We start from the raw sequence: 19652 nt of genomic DNA, 5'->3' as shown, positions 1-19652 counted from the left end.
AAAAATCATTTCAACGTATGCTATTATTTTTCAAACTAAATTACATGTAGAGCCTGAGAATCGGAAGACAGAGCAATAATCACATATAAATTTTCAGGTTTCAGATTATGAAACATGTACAGTACCTTAGCAGGAGGGGTATTAATAGGCTGAGTAAATTAACAAGATATGCTTGTTAAAGGTAATTCGTAGTTCTGGCAAACAGCTGACAATTCTTTGTTTCTGACCAGTAGAGCTCAAGATTTGATTTCCATTGATGTGAGAGTTATATCTGAATATTTACACAATTCTATTCAGCATGAAAAGACATTTCAAGCATTCATATTATTGGATCAAATCAATAACACATAAAATGAGGGACAGGAGTGTCTTGGTTTTCTACAAAGCCAGGTTACAGCAGCATGAAACCTGGAGTCTAATCAAAAAAACAAAAATCAACCTTTTCCACAGCATGATGAAATACAGCTCAAGACAATTGCTAAAACATTTTCCATGAACAGGTTTTAATTAGTTGGGCAACAGATTATTTTGTAAAGAAGAATCAATATAATTTAGTCTGTCTGTGATGACATACTTAGTCTGTTCTGATATGTGAAACAGTGCCAGACATATCATCAATCTTTATTTTCATATTCTTCTTTGTACTGAGTATGTCAGCGTTTAATAAGCTCCCTGGAGTCTCAGTTTAGAATAATCAAATTGCTGCCCTTAACTTACAAAATTTGTTGTTGTTTTTAAGTAAATTAATGCCCACATATTACACTTTCCAGAATGCTTTTCAGAAAACCAATTCAAACAAACAAGAGATTAATTCAAAAGCAAGATTACTTTTAATAGCACTTTTTAAAAATTCAGCACAAAATATTGATGTGAATAAACCCAATGTCTCCTCCTAATTTTTCTTCTTATCATAAATCTCCAAGAATTCCATCCAAGCTGAGCCTAGGGAAATGCACTTGCTGTTCAAACCATCTTGCTACCGTGAGCAGTTTCTGTTCACTAAACATTGGTCCAATGAACTGTAGCCCTATGGGTACGCCCTCATCTGACAGTGAGGCTGGCACGCTGACCGCAGGCAGGCCTGAAGAGAAATGAAACAGTGGTAACCATTGGCTCTTTGTCTGTTTTATAATTTTCTCGTATACCATTTTTCTGCTGAAATTGGATCTCTTCTGTGAAATTCTAAGGTGCAAGTTATGACTTTTGGACATCAATCTGATATTTCTAATGTACAAATGAAGGGTCATATTTGAGTGCATCACTTTTTTTTCAATCAAATAATGTAAATAATGAATATACAAGTGGACTACAGCTAGCTCCTAGACCCATTACCTGCCATATTGATTGGCTGAGTAAAAACATCCTGTTGTTCTGTCCTAGTTCTGTTGTCTTCTCTCTTATACCAGCTATATTTAGGGGCACAGGTCAGTGTGGTAGGGGTAAGTAGTACATCCACACCCGCGGAGAACACGCGGGCAAAGTCCTCGCTGATCAGTTTACGCACCTTCTGCGCTTGGATAAAATAAGTGTCATAGTTTCTGAAATTAGTTTATACAAAATAAAATAATTATTCCATAGTGAAGAATATAATGGCATTCACAATTCTTATTCCTCTTATTCCAACAAAAATATTCTTTTTTTTTAACTTTTCATACATGTAGTATAAAACCTTCATTTCTTTAACAAATACCAAGTGGGCAGCTTGCTGGCTAAACCTTTGTTAAGCAGGTATGCTGTATCAGCACTATGAGACCAGTACTTACTTATTAAGTAAAAAATAGTTCCCTGCTAAGATTCTCCCCCTGACGACATCATTAAAGCCCTCGTGTCTGCTAGCAGCATACAAAGCCTCTGTGGACGTGTCAGCATTCTGTGCCCTGTGACCTGCAATGGAGGCACAAAACATCACAAAAAATAATCTAATAATACTGGATATTAACTTGAGCTGTAATCCTTGGGGAAAAAATTGAGAATAATAAGTAACATGGACTTCCTTTTACTGGTATCAATAATGGTGTTAATGCTGACAGTGCACAAAATGTTTTCTTGTCAATATTTATTACAATATGACATATAAATGTTTTTATGATGTTAAGGAGGACAGTGCATGACAATGACAATGCTACTATGAAAGAGGTTTTTCATCATCTCTAGATAGGATGATAAAATAGAATCATTCTTTACTTAAAAGACTAAATAACAAACATCAAACACATTTAGTCTCTAAGTAAAGAATAATTTTATCAATGGCAATGCTAGCTGGGATGCTAATGATGACAAAAAATGCAGGCGATGACTATACATTTCCCGACATAAAATAAATTTCCAAATCCCATAAGGTTGTGATTACACTGGAATACATGCACTTGTCAATCTACAACTATTCATGCACATCCCCAAAACAGCTGTGCACGTCCACAAAACAGCTGGTTCATTTCATTCCTATTGCACCCATCACTCCAATACAACCTCCACAAGTTTCCAACATCATAAATAAATACTTAAATGGCAATCAATAGATAACTAATTAAACAACTCAACGTATCATTTTGAATTGCAGAGGCCAGTTAGACCTATGCTGATTGCTATCATAATTGAACTATATCTTTTGACACTATATATTATTATTATTATTATTATTATTAAGTCTTAAAAAATACAGACTAACCAAACTCAATCCCATCATATCTTGCCATGTTGGAGGAGACTTCACAAGCACACAGTATAGAGTAGCAGACGATGGAGAAGCGAGTGTGTGGCAGAGACACCTCACTTACTGTGGCGCCATGAGCTTCAAACAGGTCAGCGGCTTTGTCCCAGGCCGACAGAACATCAGACGCCAGACCAGGGGCATGATACTCCTAAAAGAGAGAAAGTTGAGGGGCATAACAGTGAGATTAAGGGCATGTAGCTCACTTTAAGTTTGTTTTATGTCCAACAACCACGTGACTTAGTATATCCACTATTATTTTTTCTCTTTCTCTTTAAACTTCAGCTGTAGTTATCAGAATTATAGTTTTATTTTTATTCAAAATCCAATGTGTTAAATCTTATTTCAAAATCCCAAGCTTGACGTAGAGAAATAATGTTATTAAAATGTAACAGCTACCGTAATTATACCTTTGGTATTCCTATGTGCAATCCTTTTAGAGAAATTTTCTCAGGAAAATCAACAGCCAGTACAGGTCTGTAGGGGTCAGTCATAGTTGTGGAGTCATGGATGTCATGGCCAGCTAAAACATCTGTAACAGGTGTGACAAATGATGACCTTCATTCAATGTTGACCCTTATAAATTGTTCACCTTCATACGATGTTGACCTTCACAAAATGATGAGCTTTGATTTGTTGCACTGTTTACTATTAAAACTTACATCAATAATGTTTATTTGCACAATATGAGAAAGACAGAGTACACGCACCATTGAATTAATGATTTTCATAAACAACACAGGTTCTAAAAGCACTCACTTAACATGATCACAGTGTCATCTACTGTTTTGGTTAAAATCCCAGGTACGTCCAGAGAATTGACTAAAGGTATCAGTCCATACCGGGACAGCAGGCTATAGGTGGGTTTAAAGCCCACAACACCACAGTAGGAGGCGGGAATCCTCACTGAACCTCCCGTGTCAGAACCCAGCGCTCTGGAAGAGAATCTGCTAAGTGCACTTCATTCCATCATTTGAATTATTACTTCTTCTATCACTAATACTAATATTATTAAATGAAAAGTTGATATTCAACATAATATGAAAATGTGCATCTTAAATAAATAAAGAGATTTAAGTTCACATAGGTCCCAAAGAGAGATGGATTAAACTTCTGACAACATGCAAGTTATTCTGTTTATAATACACTGACAGAATCATTTAAACTGGGTCTGATATTATCCATGTTCATAAACATTACACAGTAAAATTCATTCATTCATCTGAATCTACTAGAAACCTACGCAAAAGCTGTCCCTGTTGCTACGGCTACAGCACTGCCTCCTGAGCTGCCCCCACTCACGTACCAATCACATTCTTCTGACCTCGTGTCACTGACATCCATGTCTTCAGGAATATCAGATGACCTGTTTTGACTGTTCATACCATCAGAATTTTTTATAATTTCACTTTGCATATTGTTTTTATGATTTGAACTATTTCCTTCATTTGAACATCTTAAACTTTGTTTGTTCAGGTCGTCTTGTTTGTTGGCCTCGTAATTTTGAAAAGTATACTTCCAAGGGTTCCTCACTGGTCCATAGACACTGTCCAGGCTGCCTGACCTGCAAATCAACAATCAGTAACACTTCAGTCACAGTGGCAAATTTAAGATATAAATGATCAGGCCTACAGCCACCCATTTTAGAGCAGGTTCCTTTTCTGTAAAAGTGGGCCATATAGCCCCTTGGCTGATCCTACTTGAGAAATGGCATGGGGCCTAGATCAAATTTTGATTCAGAGTTTTACAGCGACGGTCCTTTGTATCCCCCTCTCCCACCCTAATTGCAAAAACTCTTCAATACCATGACATATTACCACACAAACACACACGTGCTTACTGACCCCATAGCAAATTCATCTAAGTTTGTCTTTCCCATCATGACAGCGCCTTGGTCCAGCAGCCTCTGTACCATGGTAGCATTATAAGGAGGAACATAGCCTTTGAGGATCGCAGATGCACAAGATGTCTGCACGCCCAAGGTGGAGAAGTTGTCTTTCACAGCGACTGGGACACCATCTAGAATACCTAGAGGGGAGCCTGGAAAATGTGCACATTACAGATATAGACAGACAACCTAGAAAAACTTTGGATTCTTGCCTCAGATTTAATTTAACAGAATGTAGAAATACATAATTACAAGAGCATCATCAGGCTGAGCATGACAAGAGCAAAACATAGCTGCTTCATAAATATATTTTGTGTTAAAGTTAGTGACTATTATCACTTAAATATTATTTAATAGAAATTCTTGGAACAATGAGCAATCAAACAGATTATGTGAAAACATGTTTCCAAAGTAATATCGGTGATTTATTTGTTGGTGTACATGTACACATATTACGGTAGTATAAACAATTTCTTACATTTTGTTATCATAATTTTGTTTACTGCATTCTTTCGGTAATAAATTTATTATACCTAATCACTGTGGCAGTGGGGTGCTTGATTACAATAAAAATTTTTTACTTATCATAAACAATAATCCCCAATCTCCATAAACTTTAAATATAACTATTATCCAATAATCAATGTTCCAAAGTCATATCTCTGTCTTAATATCCCACGGAGATCTTTCCCAATTCAGGCCTACAAGAATGAAAATTCCTCAAATAAAAGGGCATGACACTATATTTCTTTCAGATTCTGAAACATCTGGAAAACTAATGGTAGCCTAAATGATTCATTTAGGAGTAAGTTCTTAAGTTAAAAGTAGCAAAAAAAAAACTAACATCGAATCCAAAAGCAAAACAGGGTCAGGAAAACGATTACAAATATGGAGAAATGTTTTTTCTGAGAAAAATTAAGACTCCAAGCCAAAATTCATGAATAACTCTAAATTGTTGCCAGATAACATAATATTAGATTTAAAGTTTAAAAAGCAACAGTAAGTTGTCTACGGACCTACCTGATAGCTGTCTTGCCTGTGACTCACTAGCTTGACTTCTGGCAATATCTAGTGTCTCTGTGATGAAGCTATTCAGTTCTCTGGTCTTCTGCACACGTCTGATACACTTCTCACACAACTCCTTGCTCTGAATACTGCCATTACGTAAGCTGTTTATTACCTGCAACAGACCATCTGTAAATAACAGTTCATGAAAATAATTCTTAATGCAAACATAACAAAGCTGCATTAATTTGTTACTTGCACAATACACTGGTATGTAATCCTACAAAATGTTGTTTTACATTTTAATGGCAGGTATTACAAAATTTAAAACATAAATAAGTAGAAAATGTGGAAAAATTAGTTTTTAGCCATTTCCCTACTGTTTAAAGATCTGAGATGTAAACTAAATATAACAGTAAAACAGAGCGACTTGCCTTATAACTAGGGTGTATAGCTACAGTAATATTTTACTGAATAGTATTTATACAACCCCAAAACATAGAGGTTCTTTATTGATACACCTTCACATATAAGGTACATGCAATCAAAGACAATACATCTATAACAGTACAAACAAGAAAATGAATAAATATACATGACTTCAATGTTTACATGTATATCAATACCAATAAGTTAGTTTTAACTTAAAAGAAAAAAAAAGATATATATATGAAATGTATAATGATAATCTATAGGCGATGAATTTAAATAAATAAATTGGAAAGAGTACAATGTATTAAGAGAGGGCCTGTTCTCTCTGTTGAAAGCATCTATTTACAAAACACATGACCATTCTAAGAATATCTATGTCCAGAGCACCCATAAGAAAATTAAACAGTTCATTATTGCTGAGGTCGCCTAGGGGTAGGAACTCTGACAGCTGCCCTCTGAAAGGATCTCTTATTGAATCATATGCTTTGCACTCTAGCAGGAGGTGGAACTCATCTTCTACTTTATTCAAATCACAAAGTTTACAAAATCTCAACTCTTCAGGGATTTTTGGCTTGCAGTACCTGCCCCGTTCAATAGAGAGATTGTGGGCGCTCACATGTAATTTGCAGAAGTAAGCTCTGATATTTTTTGGGACCATGTGGGTGTAATTTTCACACACCAATTCCTTCTTAAATTTAACATAGGTTCTTCTACATGTACAAGCACTTGAAGCAATGGCGAATTGTCAAGGCTTACATGTGTTTACTAAGGTTAATAGCAATAAGACATTACAAAAGCCCTTGTGCATCAAGTGCATTTTACATTTTTGCTTGCACTTTCCACACAAATAATGCACCACCTCTTTCAAAGAACTTGACAGCATCATCCACTGCTGTATTTCACTGCTTTTAAGCTCTACTTTCACGTGTTTACAGTCAACTTTGCCGGTATGTACTATAGGTGACGCTGCATGTAAATACGAAACTTTGATAACAAATCTTTAAACGGGTTGAGTTGAATTTATTCTTGTATAAACCACATGCCTTCAAACTTGAAATTTAAATTCAAGTTCTATCAAAAATAATGCAATAACTTTATTAGAAATGCATAAAGATTAAAGAAATCTGGTTAAAGAGTAAAGTGATGTGTACTGCCATCTACCGGCAAAATTTAGAAAACACGTTTTATAAGCAAGCTGTCAACACGGAGGGAGACCGCAGGTAGAAAACACATTTAAAGTACTTTGACACCTGAATGACAACTCTTTTGTAAATGGTTATGCCTTGCAATAGTTATTTTTTACTGATGATAGAAACTCGGTTGCGTTGATTCACCACTCAACGGAACCACCGGTAACTTTTCACAAATTTATTTGTCGTTTTGTGTCAAAATCGAGCACACGACAAGACGCAGGAACGATGAGTAAAGCACTGGGCACATCCTTAAGCAGGTCTCTGCACTACAGCTGCAAGCTAAGACACCCTTCGTGTTGTGAACTGGTGCCTCGTGTGTGGAGAAGAACCGGGGGTGTACTGTCTGTGCAATGCCGAGCATTCAGTAAACGGATTCCTGGCAGAATGGCAACTTGGCAGATTCACAGATATGGAGGAAATGAGGAGCTAGAACTGACAAAAACGCACAGAACACCAATGATTAGGAATCCAGATGAACTGCTAATAGAGGTCCACGCTGCCAGTGTCAATCCCATTGATGTACGAATGAGAGGTATAGATTTAGAGAAAAGGTTTTTCACTTAAATATAGAATAAATTGATACTCTTATAAGATTACATTTCTCTGACATGATGTGCAAGCCTTGTGTTTAAGGGCATGATATATCACTACAGCTAAATAATTGTATAATGAATGCTGAGATAAATTGAACTGTCAGTTTTTACCTCCTAATACCGGGTACTTGATGATGTGCTGTAAAGAGATTGCTGTTTGTGAGCAGAAGATGCAATTTGTAGTCAATTTTCACCGATGATTTTGTAAATATTTCAGCTGGCTATGGATCCAGTATTTTAAATTTCTACAGAAGGCTACGATGCTCACTGAGTTCTGGGTCAGAGTTTCCTCTGTCTCTTGGCCGGGACTTCTCAGGTGTGGTGGTGGCGACAGGAGTGGGTGTGAGGAGATTCAAACCAGGAGATGAGGTAGATTAACACCTTGTCTGCCAGAGATGGCCAGTTCCTAGAGCCTTTTAATTAGGATAGCCTTATTAAAAGTCATGAACATGTAGTAAAAAAAATTAAGGCAGAATAAAAATACAATACTTCATGTAATGGTGCACTCGTAACAAAAACTGAGATATTTTTATCTAAGTGATAAGATCTTTTTTTTTAATCAAGGTGTGGGGAGCCCTTGGTGCCCAAAGACAAGGAGCACATGCAGAGTTCACTGTATCATCAGAGAGTGAGGTGAGGGTTCAGGAGTAATACTGATGACCATTTAACCAAACTCATTGAGAAAACTGAAATATGAGTTAGTATTAGTAACCACAAGAGGACTGAAGACTACCTACCTACAGATGACATATTTATCTATATTATGGTTCAACTTCTGTTCTCAGATCTCACTGAAACCCAAGAGATTGTCTCATATAGAAGCAGCCTCCATACCCTATGCTGCCATGACAACGTGGGCAGCAGTTTCTACCATTGGAGGCCTGAATGAACACAATACTGCAGGAAAAAGGTAGAGCAAGGAGGGTTTTCTTAGTCTTCATTTTTGAAATACTCAAAAAAAAAAATTAATTGTCACATACCCACATACAGTAAGGTAAATTTTTATACCTTCTAAATCAAATCCTCAGTTTCATATGTTTACACCTTGGAATTTGTTTTGGGGAAGACTAAAAATTGAGTTTGAAAACGATTGAAATGTTTTAATCTTTTCTATCCTCCTTCAGGGTGTTGATTTATGCAGGTTCAGGGGGAGTGGGAACTTTTGCAATACAAGTAAGTGAATAAAAAACCATCACACTGAGCAGTGTAATAGAAAACCAAGCACAGGTGGAAATATGGTATGAGTATTAAAATACTCATTTTGCTATACTGGGTTTTTAATTGTTCTAAGATTACACACTGTAAACATCTAAAGATGTGGCCCATACTTAGTACGTTCCCTCAATAGATATTTATTCTCATTATTTCTCTGTCAGCTCCTCAAAGCCTGGGGTGCAGAGGTGACAACCACCTGTTCCACCGACGCAGTGCCTCTGTTGCTGTCACTGGGTGCTGATAACGTGATAGATTACAACACACAAAATGTCACTGAAGAACTCACACGGCTGTCAGGGTAGGTGACATTGTTACAGCCACCACAGTTCTAACACTCCCAGTTATGTACTAAATTGGAGCTATTGAAATACATATGATCTCTTATCATGTGTTTCTGGAACATTTTGATACAAAGGAGGAAAAAGTTGAAGAAGAGTTTGTTGAACTGAATCAGCTCCATTTCTTTTCTAATAGCCTGTTATCATGAGGCAAAGACCTTTCGCATTCATTTTGATTTTTAATTGTATTTTTCTGTTGCTTAAAAATGCAAGAAAAAGTTACTTAAATTTAGCAAAATGAAGAAAAAAATTATTTGTGCCTGTATGCCAAAATTTTACATGTGATACCAAGTTGTATGTTGTTATGCATGAAAACCAATGTGTTATAATAGTAGTATATATATATATATATCAGAACAGGGTCACCTGGAAGGTTTATTTTGTTAGGTTTGACCTGGTGCTGGACACATTGGGTGGACAGGTCACTAAGGAGGCCCAGCAGTACCTGAACACCTGGAGGAATGCCTCAGTGGTCACTGTGGTCCACAACTTCCTCAGAAACGGAGACACCATCGGTGTTCCAGCAGGCTTTGTGAAAAGTGGAACTGAGCTGGCCTGCAAAAATATTCAGGTAAATACAGTTTTGACAAAAAAATATTTTCCAATTTACTGGTCATTCATTCACATGATTCATTTACAATTGCTTCTGAAATGTTTAATATGTACCTTTTTACTGCATAGTGCATGTTGTACAGCATAAGTTCACTAGCATAAATTGTATTTCCAGTTTTTCCAAAGTGGCCAGTCCTTAAGATGGGCAGTCTTCATACCAAATGGTGAGGCCCTTGAGAGAATTGCAACCCTAGTTGATCAAGAACAGGTAAACATAAATCCTGAAATTGTTTTAGTTTTCAGTATTTTAATTGATTTGTACAGTTTTGGTCCGTATCAGCAAAATTACAGAATACTTTTCAGAAGACAAAAAAAGTTGATGTTGAATTTTCTATGAGAAAATTACCAAGATATTTATTTTAAATATATTATGGGATAATTACAAAGACGGTATTCTGTTATAATGTGTGGTTTGCACTATATACAGTCTGCATTGGACACTAGACTTACTTGATAGGAGGGATGTGAATTAGACCCCATTCCCATAGATATTTAGATCGATCTATCCCCCTGGGGAGTCTCACTAGATTGGTGTCAGCTTAACAGGCTTAAATGTCTGTCCCGCCCACTAAAAGCTGTAAGGGGGTAATTAACTATGGTGCGCACTCGGCTGACTGCAATTTAGCGTGAACCCCCAGGGAGTTAGGTCGATCTAAATCTAAATCTCTGGTTCGATCTAAATCTCAGGGAATGCACCCTTAGAGAAGGATAAATTGTAATTTTGTTTCTTACATTTTTATGTACAGACACATATGTGTCTGTACATATTGCCATCACCTGCGTCTGTCGTCGCCGTCGCCGATGGCGATGGCGATGCCGATGGCGATGGCGATGCCGGCGCCGTGCACTTTCCTTGTAAACACGATAAGTGGAGGGCAGTTTTACTTTTTGGCTTTATATTTACAGAGCTGATGAATATTCATAAAACGCAGGTCAAGTTCGAAAATCAGCATGATCGGGCCATTATTGTAGAAGTTATGCTGTTTTTTCACTTTTCAGCATATTTTTCACATTTCCTCAGATTCAATTCTTAGGCATGTTAACAGTCTCATTATTAAACTAATAAGATACGTAAAAGTGTTTGTTTGACATTTCCTGCATCTTTACAACATTGTTAGTTGATTTTGTAAAAATGATGGTAAACTTGTTATCGTGTATTGTGTAATAAAGTTTCAAAAATGGAAATAAACTCATATCATTGCAGTTTGTCAGATTCAATCATTCATTATGTTCAGAATCTCAGAATGGAAGAAATTGGACATTTAACACTGCTCTGTTGATATTTTTCCCATCTCATCAATTTTCTTAGTTGATAATATAAAAATGGCAGTAAACTGTTAATTTTGTTTTATGTTAAAAATTGTTAAAAATGAAAAAAAAAAACATTTCAGAACAGTGCTGTCTTGTTTACATTTTGGCATTTTCAAGTTGTGACTTTGAAGTTCCATGGGCCTGAAGACCTTTGCTAGTCACATTTTCTGAATATCCATGATACTAATATTTTATTCTTAAAAATTGATGGTCATCATGCTGTTAAACATTATGTAATATTGCATCAAAATTTGAAAAAAACCTATTTTGGGCACTGCTCCCATGATGACCATTTAAGAAAAACCATGTTCTCAAACAGTACAGTAAATATATATAGATGTGTCTGTACATATTGCCATCACCTGCGACTGTCGTCGCCGTCGCCGTCGTTGCCGTGCACTTTCCTTGTAAACACGATAAGTGGAAGGCAGTTTTACTTTTTGGCTTTATATTTACAGAGCTGATGAATATTCATAAAATGCAGGTCAAGTTCGAAAATCAGCATGATCGGGCCATTATTGTAGAAGTTATGCTGTTTTTTCACTTTTCAGCATATATGCAACACTGTAAACACATTTCAACAAAAACCGATAGGCCTGTTGTCATGAAACTCACAGGAAAAATTGATCTTACTAAAACGCAGGTCAAGTTCGAAAATTGGCATGATCGGGCCACTATTTTAGTAGTTATGCTTTTTTTTCTTTTTTCAGCATATATGCAACACTGTAAACACAATATAAGAAAAACCGATAGGCCAATTGTCATGAAAGTCACAGGAGTGGTCAATTTTACTAAAATGCAGGTTGAGTACGTAAATCAGCATAATCGTGCCATTATTTTAGAAGGTGTGCTGTTTTTTTACATTTCCTCAGATTCAATTCTTAGGCATGTTAACAGTCTCATTATTAAACTAATAAGATACGTAAAAGTGATTGTTTGACATTTCCTGCATCTTTACAACATTGTTAGTTGATTATGTAAAAATGATGGTAAACTTTTTATCGTGTATTGTGTAATAAAGTGTCAAAAATGGAAATAAACTCATATCATTGCAGTTTGTCAGATTCAATCATCCACTATGTTCAGAATCTCAGAATGGAGGAAATTGGACATTTAACACTGTTATATTGATATTTTTCCAATCTCATCAATTTTCTTAGTTGATCATATAAAAATGGCAGTAAACTGTTCATTTTGTTTTATGTTAAAAATTGTTAAAAATGGAAATAAACCCATTTCAGAACAGTGCTGTCTTGTTTACATTTTGGCATTTTCAAGTTGTGGCTTTGAAGTTCCATGGGCCTGAAGACCTTTGCTAGTCACATTTTCTGAATATCCATGATACTAATATTTTATTCTTAAAAATTGATGGTCATTATGCTGTTAAACATTATGTAATATTGCGTCAAAATTTGAAAAAAACCTATTTTGGGCACTGCTCCCATGATGACCATTTAAGAAAAACCATGTCACTTACTGTTCTCAAACAGTACAGTAAATATGTACAGATGTACCTTGCACTTTTATTGTAAACACGATAAGTGGAAGGCAGTTTTACTTTTGGGCTTTATATTTAAAGAGCTGATGAATATTCATAAAACCCAGGTCAAGTTCAAAAAACAGGATGATCGGGCCATTATTGTAGAAGTTATGCTTTTTTCTTTCACTTTTCAACATATATGCAACACTGTAAACACATTTCAAGGAAAACCGATAGGCCTGTTGTCGTGAAACTCTCAGGAGTAATCGATCTTACTAAAACGGAGGTCAAGTTCGAAAATCGGCATGCAGCCTGAGTTGGAAAAGCAGTCTAATTGGCTTCTTTTTCTGGAAGTTATACATTTTCAAAGTGTGAACTTGAACTCTCATGGGCCTGAAGCCTTATGCTTGTTACACATTTTACTTTCATTGGTATTTCCTGTTGAGCATAATTAAAAATTGATGTTGAATTTACAGTTTAACATAATGTACTTTTGCATCAGAATTGACAGTAGCCTATCTTGTGCATAGTTATTTCCTGCTTTTTGTCTGTACATTTGACAGCTTTGCTGCCTTGTCTTGTTTACCTTCACAGATCAGCCCAGTCATTGAGAAGATTTATGGCTTTGAAGAGTTGCCAGAGGCATTTGACAAGGTTTCTAGTGGGCATGCTAGGGGGAAAACTGTAATTGACATCAAAGAAAGAGCTAGACATCAGGAGACGGACACACTGAATGATGAGAATGTGGCAGCTTCTGTGGCATAGGAACAGTAAAGCTGGTGTTACAGTAACAAAAACTTGCCATTAGTTATGTCAAGAATTGGTTTTGTGGGCAGTGATATTTTTTACCTGCTAATGTTAAAGGAATGTTGTGGATGAATGTGCACAAGCATGGTGTTATACTCCTGTGTCCACTCTGCTGAAGTCTGAACACTTAAATAGAGAAAAATCTAGTAGTAAGACGCTGATTACCACCATGTTTTTTTTATGCTGTAGGTAAAGTTTGTACAGTGATATCGTAGACAACATATACCCAAAGATGTTATGTGCTCTAGGCGATATATATGCTTTATTTGGTGTAAGGGGTGTTTTTCGATGAAATGTGAACACTGTTCGTATGTACATCAAATAATATGCTGTCACTGCCGCAAATGCTCAGTGTTCTGGCATATATTGCTCTGGTGAATGCGTTATATCTCACATACATGATATAAATCATTTGTTACCAACCACAAAACCCTTCTTATCAGAGTTTTTCTCTTAAGAAACTTTTATGTAGTTGCCATTCTCTTCAAAGTAAATCGCAGAAAGTTTCCAGAAAACAGGGCATACATTTATGGGACTATGCTCAAAAATTAAAGAAGGTTAAAAATAATATCCCTACAAGTTATAATTTTACCATGAAAGTTATCTCGTTATTTGAAAAAAAAAGTGGACATGTACCTTAACACCAATGGTTGTTAGGCATGGCACCCAAAATAGAATCTAAATTGAAATGAGCCACCACACTGATTCTGGCTAAATGCTTGCAGTGAAAAGTAACTTAGCCGACAGAAAAATAACTACACAAGACATCAAGACTATACTAGAGGTATATTTCTGTTGATAGGAGCATTTATAAATGTTTCACAATGATCACTCCCCATGAACTGTACATTTAATAAAGGAATTGGGGGAAAGTGACTTGTGAAAACAGCATGCACCTTTTTGACTTTGTATCAACATAATTTAAATTCTACAAATAAAATTAGGTTATTTTTTCAAGACGTACTCGTCTTATCATGCTATATATAATCAAATATATATACAATTAAATAAGATGTCAGTATAGAATGTCTCCATGGGATTCTTGTTAAAAGCACTTAAAAAATTATAAAATGTCTTCATTTAGTCATAAGGTGCCACATATTAAATCAGCCTTCAGCTTTAAAACAGATTCTCAAACTACTCTGACTTGCTGAAAATAAATATTCTTTCAGTATAACATTACAAACATTTTATCAAGAACAATCCAATAAAGTTTACATCAAAAATTCAGGTGCTATAAAACAAAACGTAAATATAATGCACATGCTTACAACAGAACCAGTCTTGTCCTTGGCCTTTAAGTAAAGGATATGTCCACAATTGTGCAGTATCCAGGCAGCTGTTGGTATAAGACACAATATTGTGCAGTATCCAGGCAGCTGTTGGTATAAGACACAATACTGTGTAGTATCCAGGCAGCTGTTGGTATAACACAGTATTGTGCAATATCCAGGCAGCTGTTGGTATAACACAGTATTGTGCAGTATCCAGGCAGCTGTTGGTATAACACAGTATTGTGCAGTATCCAGGCAGCTGTTGGTATAACACAGTATTGTGCAGTATCCAGGCAGCTGTTGGTATAACTTACAGTGCTGTGCAGTATCCAGGCAGCTGTAGGTATAACACAGTATTGTGTAGTATCCTTGCAGCTGTTGGTATAACACAGTATTGTGCAGTATCCAAGCAACTGTTGGTATGACACACAGTATTGTGCAGTATCCAAGCAGCTGTTGGTATAATGCATAGTATTGTGCAGTATCCACGCAGCTGTTGGTATAACACACCATTTGATCACCTCTGGGCTTCATAGGAATTGCACGTTAAAAAGAAAACTCATGCACTATAACAATCACTTCAATAAAAGGATGTTAAGGTAAACTGGACATCCTTAAAAGTTCAATATGGATTATTAAAGCACACTTTATACACCAGATCACTTTCTCTCATGTAATTATATCCAATTATTCCTTGTTCTTTCAATTGTACAGCAAACACACATTTCTGAACTGCAAGAAGTTTCATATTTATCCCACATGATTTTGATCAGTTCAGGAGGATAATTCTTTCAAAATTCTATAAAGATCAAAAATAAAATGTCTCTGTTTCACCCTTTATCAACTTCTAGTTTTAAACCATTGGGCTTGATACAGCACTAGAAGATATCTTTTTATTTTTCTGAAGCTGTGTTACTTCTTTCTGGAGTTGTCGTATCTTGGCCTGCAGAATAAAACAGGAACTTTTAGGTGGAAATGTTGAATTATGAGACTTTGGAAGTTTACAACAGATACTACGACATCTTTAAAGTTGAGTCAATGATTTTATGGACTGCCTTAAATACACATGCAAAAACCCATTATCAACAATGCTTAGTAATTTCTATGATGGAAAATGCCTTGGTATCAACATAATTTAAATTCTACTAGGAAGCTCTTTAAAATAGTAAAACCAGTGATCACTCTTGGTACATAATTATCCAAGACAGAAGACTGACCATGAATCACTCCTGCTAAAAAATCAGTTTTTTTTAAAGAAATGGTGTGTAGTCATATGACTGAGGGTCTGGGGGTCACTAAAGTCAAAAACCACTCCACAAAATTCAGATTTCTGATTTATACCAGATAGAATCAAGTCTACACTATACAGACCTGCATCTGATTAGTGGCCTCCTCCTGTTGTTTCTGCATGGTGGTAATCTTGCTCCTCAACTCCTTCTCCACCTCAAAGTTCTTAGCTTTCAGATCAGTCATCTGTGAATACAGAAGCTTGTTTACATAGTGTACAAGACACAGCGAGTGAATTGCTTATCAAGTTTTCACTGCTTTCCTCTTTCCTTTTAACACGGGTGTTTTATAAGAAGAAAATGCTTTTATATAAATGGATGCTTTTAAACAACAAAATCTACTTCTAGCACATTTTTAACAATGCATTAACAGAAACGTTAACAAGGCACCTATCACTTACTGAATAGAGATACAGTGTAAGCAATTAACTTATAATTGTTTCAACTCAATTGATTGCCAAATTTTGTTAAAGGCCCTACCTTCCTCTCCTTTTCCAGGAGTTGTTGGTCTTTCTGCTGGATTTGCTTTTTCAGCATTTCCACTTCCTCGCGCAGCTGCGTCAGAGCCACAATGTTGTCTGAGCTGGCAGGGTCTCCAAGGCCATGGTCATCTGTACTGGCCACAGTGGACAAACTAGAACCAAACAGACTCCTTGGAATTTCTTTGGTACACCCTGTTTATAGACTGGAGTTACTTTAAAGGACAAACTCAAAAATTACAAAAATGGCATTTTTTAGGATCAAATGAGCATTACTTTTCAATTTGAAAATGAAAATATTTAAAAGGAAGCCCACTAAAACACATACCTCTTTGTTGGAGTCAGACCATTTGAGGCATTTCTTTCCAATTTAGGTTTCTTGCCTCCATGTTGTTCTTGGTTGTGAGATCTAAATAAAAGGTAAGATCAATCTTTTTTCACTACTCAAATAAAGAGGCAAAAACTTCCCGACTCTGGGAACTATAATGGAAATAACCAACACCAACCAAAAGTAAAACTATCGCAGCACAGTATCCAGATGTGTATGATCAAAATGATATCTGATTCCACTGGCCTGAACTTTAAACTTCTGAGAGAGAGACAGATGGAGTCATGTTAAAAGGAAACTTTATTATGATAACATGGACCATCTTCTGTGCTGTTACCTTGATAATAAACATCAACTGAGAAAATAGACGTACTGCCTTAAAAACTATCACAGTGGTACTTACTTTTCACTCCCATGGTGAGTTTTGGACTTTTCAGCATGTGACTTGTTATCTTTGCTGTCTTTACTGTGTTTGTGATGATGGGAAGAGTGGTGGTGATGATGATGGTGATCTTTGTTTTCCTTCACCTTCTCACCATTGTTACTCCTCCTCTTATGATCCCGTGAGTGAGAGCGATGATGATGGTGGTGGTGGTGATGATGATGTTTACTGCTACTCGTACTACTACTTTCATGATGAGGTTCTTTACTGGATTTCTCTTTCTTAGGAGTCATTTCATTGTCTGTGAGTTTCTTAACATCGGCAGGTGTACCCGTGCTGCCTAATAAACCAGGTGTGCCACTACTCTGCTGACTGTCTACACTGGACAACAAATTTGTGTCTGTACGTCCATTTTCTTGCCTTTGCTTTTTAGCTTTAGCTAGCACCCTTTTGTAGGCCATAGTACACAGCCAACACAAGAGTTTTCCATCCACCTAAATATGGAATTTTTAAAAATCTTTTTCAGTTTAATTTTTTAAAATATGTATGTATGTATGTATGTATGTATGTATGTATTTGCACCCATTCAGTTCTTTTAATTATCTACAAAAAATAAATGTCAGTGTAAAATTTGTATTTCTAAAATCATCTATCTGAAGAACAAGCGACAGTATTTAAGTTTTGTTTCTGAAATCCTCATTCTCAACAACAGTGTAAGAAGTTTGTTTCTAAAATCACCCATCTCAGGGATGAGTTACAGTGTAATGTGTTGGGTTCCTGTACCTTCTTCTTGGCCTCATCACTCCTGTCAAAAGCACACTTCTGTTTACACTGCTCACAGGTCTGAGGTGAGCCCCACTTCTTCTCAGAGTTGGCACATCTTTGACACTTGTTCCCAATGAAGGCAGCCAAGATATTGCAGTATTCACAAGTTGTAGGCTGAAAATTCACCACACATCTCTGGTTAAAGTACGTTTTGAACTTAACATAATAAAACAAGATTTACCTACAGTGTATTCACATGCATTTCATGCTAAATTAAATTTAGTATTAAAAAGTGGTACATTGTTTGTACAAATAGTAATTTTCACCTTATGATGTTGGGTAAAGGTATTTTTTTGAAAATTTATTTCTACAGTCACTGAATCACATTTAGTTTGCAGCTGCATAGCATACTTGCCTTTCCATAGGATTTGACACACTGAGCACACTTCTTACAAATAGAATTTGTATTTCCCTTACTGGAAGAATAAGTTTTAAAGGAACATTTAAATCTATCACATTATATTTTCATTCATTAATTTTAATTTCTTTTTTTTTTGTTCATTTTGTTTGTTTATTTCACAAGCTAAAATGAAATTTAGCTTAAGTTCTTGCATTTGGTTTTCTGTTAAAGCAAAGAGATTCTAAGCAATGTAAAAAACAACACTGAGCTGGAGTGAAATCTTTTTTTAAGATTCAATTTCATCACATACTTACTCTTTTATTTGGAACTCTGCCCTACAATAGGTGCATTTTACAGTAGGGTAAGCATTACGACATTCCTGAAAAGAATAATAATATACAACTGTACATCAATCTGAGAAAATGAATTTATGTGGTAAGAACATCATTTCAGAGAGAATCTAGTACTGCCACCATATGCAGTATCATACATCCATATAGAACTGTTTATCAATGTAAACAAAATCATATTAGTGATCAACAACCTGAAGATTACAGTCAAAATTTGTAAAGATGGTTATAAAGACTGGACAATCACACTTACTAGTCAATGTAAACATACAATGATTTTCGAAATGCACTGCACTGTCTGCAGTGAAGACCGTTGCATTCATTTAATTAAGACTTAGTACTAACAACGACAGACGACCAAGCGATTTGTACATTTTAAGGCTTTTGATACAGATATTTTTCTAGGATCACTTTAAGAGTGGTTTCAATATGGTTTGAATTACTTTCAAGGGGAAACAGATAACATCTACTGAGCAGACAAAGGGACGTAACCAACTGCCTCAGTTTTCGGCAAATGCACTAGGTGGAAAGAGATTGAACTCACTTTACAAAGTTGATCTGCGGGAGAGAGTTCTTCAAACGGATGCCTGCTGTTGCACTTAGTACATGCAAATAATGCTGCCATAACCGTGAAGTCAGCAATGCATGGAAACGGTCAAATTACAGAAAAATTCACTCAAGTCGTAAGTTTGGATACGAGATGCTAATAGCCGGAAGTCACACGCACTGCAAGATGGGAGAAGTAATCATTGCAATAAAGACACCGAAAAACAAGGCAGATTTATTCGGATTTTCTTACGTTAT

At 36.0% G+C, this 19652-nt stretch overlaps 3 protein-coding genes across 3 annotated transcripts; 1 reads left to right on the top strand and 2 right to left on the bottom strand.

Moving 5' to 3' along the window:
• Positions 1-807: 807 nt before the first annotated feature.
• Positions 808-7018, bottom strand: LOC106168690 (glutamyl-tRNA(Gln) amidotransferase subunit A, mitochondrial). Its single transcript, XM_013547852.2, has 10 exons — positions 6895-7018; positions 5619-5778; positions 4555-4750; positions 3954-4274; positions 3470-3645; positions 3121-3242; positions 2669-2861; positions 1764-1884; positions 1333-1538; positions 808-1081 (listed from the first exon to the last, which is right to left on the bottom strand). Exons 1-10 carry the CDS (start codon positions 6919-6921, stop codon positions 909-911), a joined length of 1695 nt encoding a protein of 564 aa, XP_013403306.2. The 5' UTR covers positions 6922-7018; the 3' UTR covers positions 808-908.
• A 184-nt stretch (positions 7019-7202) lies between these two features.
• LOC106168722 (NAD(P)H oxidoreductase RTN4IP1, mitochondrial) lies at positions 7203-14014 on the top strand. Its single transcript, XM_013547889.2, has 9 exons — positions 7203-7760; positions 8039-8190; positions 8386-8454; positions 8607-8731; positions 8946-8994; positions 9198-9334; positions 9762-9945; positions 10102-10194; positions 13372-14014. Exons 1-9 carry the CDS (start codon positions 7454-7456, stop codon positions 13540-13542), a joined length of 1287 nt encoding a protein of 428 aa, XP_013403343.2. The 5' UTR covers positions 7203-7453; the 3' UTR covers positions 13543-14014.
• Positions 14015-14351: 337 nt separating this feature from the next.
• Positions 14352-19587, bottom strand: LOC106168723 (uncharacterized). Its single transcript, XM_013547893.2, has 9 exons — positions 19393-19587; positions 18813-18877; positions 18514-18574; positions 18117-18272; positions 17355-17827; positions 16952-17032; positions 16625-16778; positions 16230-16331; positions 14352-15801 (listed from the first exon to the last, which is right to left on the bottom strand). Exons 1-9 carry the CDS (start codon positions 19471-19473, stop codon positions 15712-15714), a joined length of 1263 nt encoding a protein of 420 aa, XP_013403347.1. The 5' UTR covers positions 19474-19587; the 3' UTR covers positions 14352-15711.
• Between the last annotated feature and the right edge of the window lie 65 nt (positions 19588-19652).

This window comes from Lingula anatina, chromosome 1, assembly GCF_051362555.1.
Source record: "Lingula anatina isolate TDL-2025a chromosome 1, LinAna3.0, whole genome shotgun sequence".
NCBI classification, from domain to species: Eukaryota; Metazoa; Brachiopoda; class Lingulata; order Lingulida; family Lingulidae; genus Lingula; species Lingula anatina.
This window is presented reverse-complemented; position numbering and strand designations above follow the sequence as displayed.

Bases quoted from the DNA above. Each gene is read 5' to 3' on its own strand.
- LOC106168690 (XM_013547852.2), bottom strand. From the start codon at position 6,921: ATGATGCTGTCAAGTTCTTTGAAAGAG. The intron at 4,275-4,554 runs GTCAGTAAGCAC...GTTGATTTGCAG, and splicing joins TTAGATGAATTTGCTATGGG to GTCAGGCAGCCTGGACAGTG. The intron at 3,243-3,469 runs GTGAGTGCTTTT...CACCTGTTACAG, and splicing joins TGACACTGTGATCATGTTAA to ATGTTTTAGCTGGCCATGAC.
- LOC106168722 (XM_013547889.2), top strand. From the start codon at position 7,454: ATGAGTAAAGCACTGGGCACATCCTTAAGCAGGTCTCTGCACTACAGC. The intron at 8,455-8,606 runs GTGAGGGTTCAG...TTCTGTTCTCAG, and splicing joins CTGTATCATCAGAGAGTGAG to ATCTCACTGAAACCCAAGAG. The intron at 10,195-13,371 runs GTAAACATAAAT...TTACCTTCACAG, and splicing joins CCCTAGTTGATCAAGAACAG to ATCAGCCCAGTCATTGAGAA.
- LOC106168723 (XM_013547893.2), bottom strand. From the start codon at position 19,473: ATGGCAGCATTATTTGCATGTACTAAGTGCAACAGCAGGCATCCGTTT. The intron at 18,878-19,392 runs GTGAGTTCAATC...TATTCTTTTCAG, and splicing joins CCGCAGATCAACTTTGTAAA to GAATGTCGTAATGCTTACCC. The intron at 16,332-16,624 runs GTAGGGCCTTTA...CTGTATTCACAG, and splicing joins TCCTGGAAAAGGAGAGGAAG to ATGACTGATCTGAAAGCTAA.